The 12,241-nt window shown below is 40.3% G+C and overlaps 1 protein-coding gene across 3 annotated transcripts in view; it reads right to left on the bottom strand.

Annotated features, from left to right (window-relative positions):
* PTK2B (protein tyrosine kinase 2 beta) overlaps positions 1 to 12,241 on the bottom strand; it is a 330,459-nt gene that overhangs the window by 56,268 nt on the left and 261,950 nt on the right. For all 3 annotated transcript variants that reach the window (XM_029596207.1, XM_029596208.1, XM_029596209.1), the window contains exons 20-21: positions 6,342 to 6,431; positions 2,466 to 2,670 (exon numbers count right to left, since the gene is read on the bottom strand). In XM_029596207.1, coding sequence (XP_029452067.1) covers positions 2,466 to 2,670; positions 6,342 to 6,431 — 295 coding nt within the window. The remainder of the gene's footprint in view (positions 1 to 2,465; positions 2,671 to 6,341; positions 6,432 to 12,241) is intronic.

The following is a 12,241-nucleotide window of genomic DNA, read 5'->3' as shown; positions in this document are numbered from 1 at the left end:
CGGTAACGAAGGCCGAACCAAAAGGTTCGGCCGAATCACATCTCTAATTAAGATAAATTACTGGGACTCTGGGCACGATCATAAAACCTCTGGAGGGTGCAGGCGCTATTTTCTTACTTTGCCGCACACCTCTCTCTTTCCTCTCAGCTCCTTTAACTTTTGGCCTATGTCATATGTGCTGCTGCTGGGGCGGACTGGCCTATCGGGAGACTGGGTATGATCCAGTGGGCCAGTCTAGCTGGTCACATGGGCTCACATTTTGCATCGAGGCTCCCACTCTGCTGTGTCCCCACGCTGTAGTGGTGAGCAAAGCAGAGCAGCCTGCACAGGGCAAAACAATCGATGGTGACCCAACCTGATTGCTTCAGTGCTTTTCCCCCCAAAGCTAGTGGCTGGTCTCGCAGGCATCAAGTAAGCCGGTTCGAGTCTCGACCATAGTGGGAAGGGAGTGGAGGTGAGAGAAGGGGTGAGTGACAGAGGGAGCTGCACAAAGGAAGGAAAGGAAGGAGCATGAGTGAGAGGAAAGGGGGGGGGAGTGGAGTGAAATGGGAGTTCAAAAGAGGATGTGAAAAAGGGAAGAGAAGGGGGTGAATGAGTGGGAATTGGTAAGGGGCTCTCTCACATCTCCTTTCAAACTCCCACTTAATTCTCCTCCTCTCTCCTATATCCCCTTTTGAACTTCCATCTTACCTCCATTCCCCTTCCTTCCCCTCATTCACCCCCCCTTTCCTTCCTTACATTAAAGAAAATTAAAAAATGAAAAAAGAATGCCTGTTTGTTGGGGGAGGGACGAGAGAAAGTGTATTGCGTCACTGTACCTGCCCCCTTACCCGCTAATCTAGAGAAATCTCAGGGTAAGCCAAACTCAAAAGTTCCCAGGTATGACCATATTTCTCTCTTTTTTTTTGTTTTTAGAGGTTGCTAGTAGACCTAAATCTGAATGATTTGCTACAAGCAAATGAAGGCATCATTCTCCAAAGATGAGAGTAAAAGATGGGAAATATTTCCATTTTCAGGTGGAAGAAACATGCATGTCATGCCCTTTATTCATTATTTTCTTTAATTTTATATTCCCCCTTTTCATACAAACTAGAAAGTGGATTACAGAGTAATTGCATAACATACCAAAATGCAAAAATCATAATAAACAACAATACAAGCAATATAAAATAAAATAAAGCATATTAAATAATATGCTGCTGAAGCGTACTTCATGTCACTGTGCTGGCCTGTTTGCTTATACTGAACTCTTTTTAGCTATTAGGGCTTTTACTCTGCTGTGGGAGCACTTATTTTACTTGCTGGCTGCTTACAGGTCCATTTTACCTTGGTAATACAGGTAGTCCTGTTTTATTGCTCTTGTAAAGATTAAATGTCCCTGTCTTGTTTGTTTTTCTTTAGAAGGCATTCTCTTATCTAAATAAAGGGTTGTGCCACAAATCTCTAACAAAAATGGATTGCAAATTTAGGCAATGTAAAAGAAAATAACAAGAAAGCCAAAACAAATAAAGACATCCCACAGCTGAGCAGAGTCAGATAAGAACCCAAAGAAGAAAAAAAAACAGTAAAGAGAAATGCAGGGTAAGCAAGCTGCAGAGAGAAACCCATACAAAGACATTTTTTGTGAAATGCAGATATGAGTCTGACTTTGAAGTATTTATTTAAATTGTTTTTTCCTCTTTTCAGCAAAGGTTTAATTCAACATGAGACAGATCCTATCCATTTTGTGGGAAGTCAGGAAATGCCTAATTTGCAAGAGATAACAAATGCTCTTTTGATAGACCAAAAAGTGTAATGAACTCTTGTTTATGTTAATTTCGGCAAGCCACTAGGTTTCTCTTATCTCAGGTATATAATTACAGGGTACATTTACATTTTCCTTTGAAAAGTAACATATCCTAGCAATTTTCAAAAGCCTATTTACCTACATTGTGCACTTAACGCGGGTAAAATCTATTGACAATTCTATAGCACATATTGTAGCAATTTTCTTTGAATTGTCAATAGTTTTTTCATGCGTTAAATGCAGTTACTATGGGTTAATGAGCTTTTGAAATTGCTAAGATAGTATGTTATATTTACATTTTCCTTTGAAAATTACCTCCTTAAATTGTAAGCTCTTTGGGGCAAGGACTCAGTGAACATTTATGTAATTGGTTATAAAGTACCCTGCTTTAGATTGCCCTATAATGCAAAAATAACAATAAGACTAAAACATATATAGTTCTTACAAAACCATCTTTCAAAGTGCTTTACAAATAACATCCTTACTTCCAAAGACCAGGCATGAGCCTTAATGGCAACTTTACATACGATTTTCATAAAATCAGTTCCTGGCACTCAGAATAACTTGAATTAAAGCAGTGCAGAGATTACTACTGTAATTTAATTAACTGTATATGGTTATCCCTTTCATATACAACTCACCCTGTTGTACCCCCTGAGCCCCTTCCTCCATACCTTACCTTAAGTTGCAAACCAGCTCTGTGAACTTTGGCCTCTCATTAGGGTCATAGATCCAGCAACGAGTCATCAAGGTGTAGAGGGTGGGTGGACAGACCTCCGGCTTTGGGAGGCGATCTCCCTTCTCAATTACTGCGATCACATCTTTGTTCTCCAGCCAGAAAAAGGGTTGCTTCCCGAAGCTCAGGATCTCCCACATGCAGACCCCTGAACAGGTAGAGTGCAGATCAAAGCACATGCTACTCAAGCACAAGACAGCAAGAACTGAGTAAAAGCAAACGCTTTCAATCATAATAACCTTCTTACCATACCTAGCCCTCTCTGAATTTATGAACTGGGGTACCAGCTACTGAGTTCTGTAGCAAAGCAAAACTAAAAAGTGAATGGACCCTCCCTAAATCAAAATACAACCATTTAAGAGCGTTAAAACGATTCCATTTTAATGCTACTCGTACAGTATTTACTCCTCCCTTGAAAACTGGTTGTCTGGGGCAATGGCGCGGCCTCCATTGTTAGTTTCTTCCTGAAGCATCTCTCTCTTTCCATGGAGGTCCTTCAAAACTATCAAAAAGCTGGTAGAAAGGACAAAGCCAGTCCTGCATGACGTGACTCCAGTGGTAAACAGACACCTAATACTCCAGGAGCAGACAATATCCCACACCTCAGCTCAGCCAGCAGATGGCAACAAATCCATCAGTGGGTGCCAAAGCATGGCCTTCAGAATGAAAATAAGAAAATGTTTATTTTCTGAAATCAGCGGAGAAGCTCCATATACCAGCACGCTGAAGAAACGCAAAATTGAAAACTTCAAAAGCACCAATTTTCAAAACAGCTGCCAATTATTTTTTCACTCTTATCCAATCGAAAATATCTTCTTCCAGCAATGAATTAAGAGAAAATAAAATATAGAAAAGCTTCAAAATAGAAAAAACCCCCAAAAAACAGGCTATGAGAGCACTAACATAATATTCAAAAATGGCTTCTCAACCATGTAAGAAAGGCCCACAGGTGTCTCAATCACTTACCCCATAAAAATATTATTGCATAGTTCAGTTTTCAATTACATTTATTCTGTATAAAGTGCACATCATCACCTGAAATCTGCTTAATAAGCTCGCTGAAAAGTTCAATAATCAGTCTCTAAGAGAACTCTTCCTGAAAGGGCACTGAAGGATTAAACAGAAACCTGCCGTACATCTCTCATGAACGCCCACCTGCATACTCCACCTGCAGTTCAAAACATATCTGACATTCAAAGCAAGCCGCGAGGGCCCATTCATGTCTGAAAAACCAGTGTTCACCATTCAGCTAATACATGCCATAATCTTCAAAAAACAAAATCCTCTTGCAAAAAGCTCCAGCATCTGCCAATACAAAAAGTCAAGCTCCAAACTCCTGACGTTAGTCAATGTTTCGGCTTCAACCTGCATTAGTGGGTAGGAACAGTCTATAAATCCAGGAATTCAAAAGGCAAAAAATTCCCAGTGCAACTTCCACAATTTCGTACCTTTGAATGGCCACTCAGTCCAATGGAAGATTCTGTGTTTTTCAAAACTGAAATCTTCTTTGGAATTGCAGATGGGCTCTAACAGCTTACTGTGAACCGTCAGATATTTTTTGATCTGAAGGGTGCAGCATCATTCTGGCTGCCTTGGCACTAACCACTGGGGAGTTCATGAGTGATACGTGGGCTGTTTCTGTTTAACCCCGATGGGTAATTCAGAACATCCCACTTAAATTAGGCAACAAAGTAGTGCACAAGTTACACCAATTTTCGAAGCAGACTTGCGCATAAGTCTGCTTTGTAAATTATCCCTCCAAATTTACCTGCACATAATTCCGCCTGCTATTAAATGCATAGAAAGTTTAGGGAAAACGTAACGTGCATTCTTTTAAAAATGCAAAAGTATATGTGCAAGTCCAAACCCCTCCCCACCTCTGCTCCTGAGAATGCCTCCACTCAGTCCGGGTAAAATTGCACACGTACTGGCAGTGCACACATAAGTTTACCTGCGTATCAGACGGGCAGTTTTGGAAAAGGTCAAAACAGTGTTTTGCTTGTGGAAATGCTTTTAAAATTGCCTTCCCTATGTATGAGAGTGACACTTGGATATGGTTGACCTTTCAAGTGAGAGTATTAAGCAGATTTCAGGCTGCTGGCATGTGCAATTTATGTAAATAAAGAATAAATTGTAATAATTGAAAATAGGACTATGCAAAAATATTAGACTTCCTTTTACGGGTTAAGTGATTGGGACACCTGTGAGTCTGAATGGTTGAAAGGTCAATTCTGAATGAGGTATAACATTAATGCTCTGATAGCTCACTTTTTCTCTATTTTAAAGCTTTCTGTGCACCCATTTTATTCTTATTATAATGCTGAAAGAAGTTTTGTGGTTGGATGAGAGAGAGATAATTGGTGGCCTTTTTGAAAATTGGCGCTTTTGAGGTTTTCATTTTGTGTTTTCCAGTGTGCCCGGATATGCAGCTTTTCCACTTTTTTGGGAACATTTTGAAGCAGTGTGGAGGTTTTTTTTCTTCTTTGCTTATGATGTTGAAATTATTCATTTCTGGCATTGTTCTTCCTGCTTCCCCTTCTGAATGTTCCTTTTCAAGGCAAGGAGGGACACTGAGGAGAGGACTGATTTAATGAAGTGTTATTTCAGGAAGTACCAAACACTGTATATGATTCAGCAGTGGCTTAATCGTGTGCTGTGTACGGAACTAACATCAAATGACAACCTGAGCTGAAGTTTATACTGTATAGAGACTAATAAACCCTATAACATCCTTCCCTATAACAATTTCATCTAACACTAAGAAAGCTTATCTCATAGGATAAACTCTATATATTAAGTAAATAGGGCACAGTTATTCACCCTTTGAAAGATTACTGAGGTTAATATTTAAAGGGTCTGTCCCCTACTCCCTATCTAAATTTTGCTTGGGCAACTCGTTGCCTGTACAAAATGTACCCCGACAAAAAGCAAGAGCACAGTGGGTGCTGACCGGCAATGTCAGCCAGGTCAGAATTCCTGTCCTACTGTTGTCCACATAACTGTCTATTTCAGCGGAATGCTTATCTGGGTACAGTTCTCCTGAATATCCAGTTAAAGTCATCCAGATCGCTTTATCTGGGTATATTTGGTGGATCACTAGTCCAGGTAAGTTCTGCTGAATATCCAGTTAAACCCCTCGGGGTAACTTTAGGACAGGTATTTTTCTGTCTGGACTTACCAGGTAACTTTCCCGTTTGTCGGCTTATTCAATATGGACCTCACTAGGACTAAAAGACATTCCATAAAACTAAAGCATTCTTTTTTTTCAGTCAATGTACAATGAAGCTGTGGAATTTGTTGCCAGAGAATGTATAATATAGCCAGGTTTAAAAAAGGTTTGGACAAGTGTTTGGAGGGCCGGGCCATCAACTTTGGTTAGCCAGATAAGCTTGGGAAATGCCACCGCTTACTGCAGGGAGCTGGACGTCAACAGGGAATGCATCCCCACAATAGGATCTGTTGGGTAATTCCTCCAAGCAACTTTGATTAGCCACTGTCAGAGACTTGATGCTGGATTCAATGAACGCCATACGGCATTTCTTATGTTCTGTGTTTTCCAGCACAACACAGTGACATTAGGTTCATACCCCTATTTCTGGTTCTCCTGACAGAACCGGTGAGTATCCTCAGAAACTCATACAATTAAAAGCCCAGTTCAAAGGGCATCCAATTCTCTGCCAATAACTAACTACTTAGATCTGAAGTCCCATGATGCAGTTCTATGCACATCTAACAAGATGCCAGCCTGTCCATCTTTGACTGAACATCACATTCATAGGAGTGAGATGATGCTTAATTAACATAGCTTGAGTCACTCACCAAACATCCAGACATCACTGGCTGAGGTAAAACGGCGGAAGTTTATGGATTCTGGAGCCATCCACTTGATTGGGAGTCGAGTCACTGAAGCTGTACAGATAAAAATGGAGTTAATGCTCATCCTAATATTCCTGATATTTACAGCTTGGAACTGGGGCGTGCATGGCTAGCCACATCTTAGAGCTCATAAGAGGGGAATTTGGGAACAGAAATATGATATTTTAATCTCCCATTGAAATGCACTGCAATCAAGGACTTTTAGAAAGAAAACGGTAGAGAAAAAGTTAATACTTTGGCCAAGTAAGAGGAAATCTTTCTCCTGAAGAGGCTGACCCGGCAGCCCAGGAAGAGGAACAATGCACAGGAGGAGACGAGATATTTTGTTTTTTTATTAGGTTTCAGCTTTTTCACTGTTATTAGTCTAAAGAACAGAAGGACAGGAAAGAACAGAGCTTTGGCAAGAGAAAAGTGAAACTTGGAGGTTATATGAAAAAAACCCCAATAAATATATAAAAACTGTTTTGGCCCAATTTATGAACTACTGGACCCTCTTTTCCTTTCAAGGGAATAAGTGTGCCCAGTTAAAGATGAGGTATGCTTTAATCTCTTTCCTATCACCATTTTAAGGGGGTGGGGAGACATAGTTGAAACATGCATCTGTGTCAATGTTCACTGATCGTGGATGTGAATAAGCATTGCAAATGTGCTGCCGATGAGCAGTTAATGTGGAGATTATTTTGAAAATCATGAACTGTAGTCATCTTTTCATACATAGACAGAGCACTAACATTTGCAGCTTCCTTTACACAGATTTGTATCAGCAGTGATTATATAAACCAGACGCCACAACTGGCTGTACAAGAATACTGAGTTTACTGCATACCCTGGGAGTGCGAGAATCACAAAAACAATGCCAAGTGCCTTCTACTAGTTTTTAGTAAACACCAAGCTAATGGATGGTTTGGTGAAATGAGGTAACCTTTGAACTAGTCATTATGGGGACAATAATCAAATGTTTCTACATGGGAAAACACCTTTACACGTCTCCACACGTACTTTCTCCTGCTTATTATTTTGCACCTGCTCCCATGCTGTGCGCAATGGACACATTTTTAAATGAGCTTGCAGTTTTGTGCCTTCCCCACTGGAGTCTGAGCAGAGAAACCCCAGCTGACCATGCAGTAAGCGGGATTCAACTGCACTGGCATGCGTTAAAAAGTGCAAGGTTTCATGTTCTAAACATTTTAATAAACATTGGGTAATATTTGCTATTACTTTTAATTTTACAGTTTTGACACAAAACATGAAAACTGTCAAAATTTATAGTTTTAGCTGCTTTTCACCTGTTTAAAAATAAAATATTAAAACAGAAAAAGATAGGGGTTACCTGTAAAATCTCTCGAAAAATCAGAAAATCCTGCAATCTCTGGTTTTATTTTTCAACAAAGCTTCCATTAAAAGCTATGGAGAAAAATCTTAGAAAAGGAGAAATATTTAGCAAAGGGAACACCCCCCCCCCCCCCCAAGTTCTTGTCATCTATGTTTTCATGGAGAAAATGATTAGATGTGGACTCTTCTGTCCAATCATGGCACTCTATGAACAGATCCATTCTGCACGGATGTCGAGAACTCTCAAAGGCTAGTCACAAAGGTATTAAAAGTTAGCCCAATGAAAAAATATCACCTACAACCAATCCTCCCCCCTGGTTCCCTGAGATTTTGCAGCCATGGAAAGGGATGATTTAGTGGCTCTTGCCATGGATTTGCCCAGTCCCCCACTGAATTACAGGAAAGCAGGAGGTGGGTCAAAAAGGAAAAGCATCTAGCAAGACAAGAACATTGGGACTGGTAAGGGAGGGGATGTTAGTGAGGGAAGAAGATGGGGGAACCGAAGTAAAATAGAAGGTGGGGGGAACAGAGGTAAAATAGAGGACATAAGAAAATGCCATACTGGGTCAGACCAAGGGTCCATCAAGCCCAGCATCCTGTTTCCAACAGTGGCCAATCCAGGCCATAAGAACCTGGCAAGTACCCAAAAACTAAGTCTATTCCATGTTACTGTTGCTAGTAATAGCAGTGGCTATTTTCTAAGTCAACTTAATTAATAGCAGGTAATGGACTTCTCCTCCAAGAAATTATCCAATCCTTTTTTAAACACAGCTACACTAACTGCACTAACATATCCTCTGGCGACAAATTCCAGAGTTTAATTGTGCATTGAGTGAAAAAGAACTTACTCCGATTAGTTTTAAATGTGCCACTTGCTAACTTCATGGAGTGCCCCCTAGTCTTTCTATTATCTGAAAGAGTAAATAACTGATTCACATTTACCCATTCCAGATCTCTCATGATTTTAAACACCTCAATCATATCTCCCCCCTCAGCCGTCTCTTCTCCAAGCTGAAAAGTCCTAACCTCTTTAGTCTTTCCTGATAGGGGAGCTGTTCCATTCCCTTTATCATTTTGGTCGCCCTTCTCTGTACCTTCTCCATCACAACTATATCTTTATTTAGATGCGGCGACCAGAACTGTACACAGCATTCAAGGTGCAGTCTCACCATGGAGCGATACAACGGCATTATGACATTTTCCGTTTTATTCACCATTCCCTTTCTAATAATTCCCAACATTCTGTTTGCTTTTTTGACTGCCACTGAACCGATGATTTCAATGTATTATCCACTATGACGCCTAGATCTCTTTCTTGGGTGTTAACTCCTAATATGGAACCTAACATTGTTTAACTATAGCATGGGTTATTTTTCCCTATATGCATCACCTTGCACTTATCCACATTAAATTTTATCTGCCATTTCAATGCTCAATTTTCCAGCCTCACAAGGTCTTCCTGCAATTTATCACAATCTGCTTGTGTAACTACTCTGAACAATTTTGAATCTGCAAATTTGATTACCTCACTCGTCGTATTTCTTTCCAGATTCCAGATTCTAGCTCCACATAAGAATATTATTACTTTATTATTTATTCATTGTACGTTATTCCCCAGTTCCTTTTGATCCAAGTTTATCTCCCTTGTTCAATGTAATCGCATTCTTACATGCTTGTTAATGTTCTAATGTAAACCGAAGTGATATGTAACTTTGCTACATGAATTTCGGTATATAAAAATGTTAAATAAATAAATACTAGTTCACCTTTATCTACATGTTTATTAACTCCTTCAAAAAAGTGAAGATTTGTGAGGCAAGACTTACCTTGGGTAAAGCCATGCTGACTTTGTTCCATTAAACCATTTCTTTCTATATGTTCCGTGATTTTGATATTTAGAACACTTTCCACTATTTTTCCTGGCACTGAAGTCAGGCTAACTGGTCTGTAGTTTACCAGATAGCCCCTGGAGCCCTTTTTAAATATTGGGGTTACATTAGCCACCCTCCAGTCTTCAGGTGCAATGGATGATTTTAATGATAGGTTACAGATTTTTACTAATAGGTCTGAAATTTCATTTTTGAGTTCCTTCAGAACTCTGGGGTGTATACCATCCGGTAGAGGTGATTTACTACTCTTCAGTTTGTCAATCAGGCCTACCACATCTTCTAGGTTCACCGTGATTTGGTTCAATCCATCTGAATCATTACCCATGAAAACCTGAAGAGGATGTTGGGGTACCTCCCCAACATCCTCTTCAGTAAACACCGAAGCCAAGAAATCATTTAATCTTTCCACGATAGCCTTATCTTCTCTAAGTGCCCCTTTAACCCCTCAATAATCTAACTGTCCAACTGACAGAAGGGATCATAATTGTATCAGATGAAATAAAAAGGAGACAAGAATTCAAAAATGGAGGAGGCGGAGAAGTAGGAGAAGAAGGGGCCAATGAATTTATTGGAACTGTATAGGGACATTCAATTATTAGTACTAATGTTTAATCTCATTAGTAGTCTATGGGTTTCAATTTTGTTTTGCTTTGTTTGCCATTACCACCCAACAGTTTACTTCTTTTTAACAGATTTGTCCATGGGGACCATAGTCAGCCGCATGCAAGTCTGTGTTAGTTATATCTGAATAAACTTATCCAAATAACTTGAACTGGATATTCAGTGGTGTGGCTGCGCCACTGAATATACCCAACTAAATCAAAATTATCCACATAAGACAACAGTAAATGGAACACACTGAGGGGAGAAGGGTGATTAGTAGTATGCCTCAGGCATTGATTCTGAGGCAGGTTCTGTTCAATATCTTTGTCAGTGATATTGCAGAGATATTAGAAGAAAAAAAGTTTGCCTTTTTGCAGATGACACTAAGATCTTCAAAACAGAGTGAACACCCCTGAAGAGAATAGAAAGAATAAGGAGTGGTCGAAAGTCTGGCAGCTTCAATGCCAAAAAGTGCAGTCATATATTTGGGGTGCAGAAATCCAAAGTTGCTGTACATGATGGGGAGTGAGACTTGATATGCACAGACAGTGAGAGACCCCTGAGGATGATAGTGTCTGATGATCTGAAGGTAGCAAAGCAATGTGACAAGGTGGTGACTAGGGCCAGAGGCATGCTGGGGCTGCCTAGTGACAGGCATACCCAGCAGGAAAAGGGCTTTAGTGTCCCTATCATTGGTGAGGCTTCATCTGCAGTACCATATTGAGTTCTGGAGGCTGTATTTCAAAAAGGATAGAGATAGGATAGACGTGGGCCAGAAAAATGCAACCAAAATGGTGTGAAATCTGCTCTGAAAGACATAGGACATAAGACTTGATCTAAATATAAATACCTTAGAAGAGAAGAGAGATGGAGGGATTTGATACACACTTTTAGATACCTGAGCGGTATTAGTAATGAACAAGAATCAAACCTTTTCTAATGGACAGGAAGCTGTAGAACTAGGGGTCATGACATTAACTTCCAAGGAGGTAAGACGCAGGAACATCAGGAAATTTTTCATAGATAGGGTGGTGGATGCCTGGAGTTCCTCTTAAAAGAAGAGATGAGGACAAGAAATGTAATGGAATTCAAAAGGGTGAAGGATAAACACAGAGGATTTCTAGGTGCTAGAGGATAGAAATGAAGAATGGGGATAACCAACAGTAACCTTTGGTGGGGTAACCTGCCTGGAATGGCAGTTGCACCCTAAATATCTGCTGAGCAGACAGAATGGACCATTTTGATCTTTATCTGCTGTCATTTACAATGTTACTATGCAAACTTGTCCAGATAACTTTAGGACTGGTTCACAGCATGAGCAGATTCACCTGGATAACTTAGCCAGATAACACTAAGTTATCTGTAACACCTCTGCAATGCCATGACTTATCCAGATAACAACTTAGTCCCACAAGTCAGAGCCGGTGAATGTGGTGAAGAATTCAAAAACCACAGTTTGTCCAGCTAAGGCCCAAATATACCTGAACAAAACATCCGAATATGGAACTGCATATTTCATAATCTGTGGTTATTAATAAATACTGAAGATCACATTACTTTAAACTGCTAGCAAAATGCAAATTTTGCCAATATCCTCTAATTCTCGTTGCCCTAAATAAATATTGCTTTTTTTTCCCTGTATATTTTTATACAACTGTTATGCAGTTTTCCCTGCTGCCCATGCCATGTGATATCCCCCCATCTCCATTTCAAAGCATGACAAATTTGAGGTGAAACCTTTAGCTCAGGGGTCCCAAACTATTTTCCAGCTTGTCTTTCATGTGGCCAGATTTGTCCCAAGGAAGGCTTTTATTTTTTGGGCACAGCAGCAGCAGAATGACTGGAGGGGTTTTTCAGGTCTTGCTGGGGGGGGGGGGGGGGGGGGGGGGAGTAGAACCACCGGACCCTACTGAAGATGGGAGCCATTGGAGGAGAGGTCAGGCTCCGTCAGCAGGAAAAAAGAGTTGCTGACAGCACAAAGATGTGAACTGCTGGCACAGTGGCCAAGTCCCATCAATG

Source organism: Rhinatrema bivittatum, chromosome 3 (genome assembly GCF_901001135.1).
Source record: "Rhinatrema bivittatum chromosome 3, aRhiBiv1.1, whole genome shotgun sequence".
Taxonomy (NCBI): domain Eukaryota; kingdom Metazoa; phylum Chordata; class Amphibia; order Gymnophiona; family Rhinatrematidae; genus Rhinatrema; species Rhinatrema bivittatum.
Note: the sequence above shows the minus strand (reverse complement) of the source record. Positions and strands in the feature narration are given on the sequence as shown.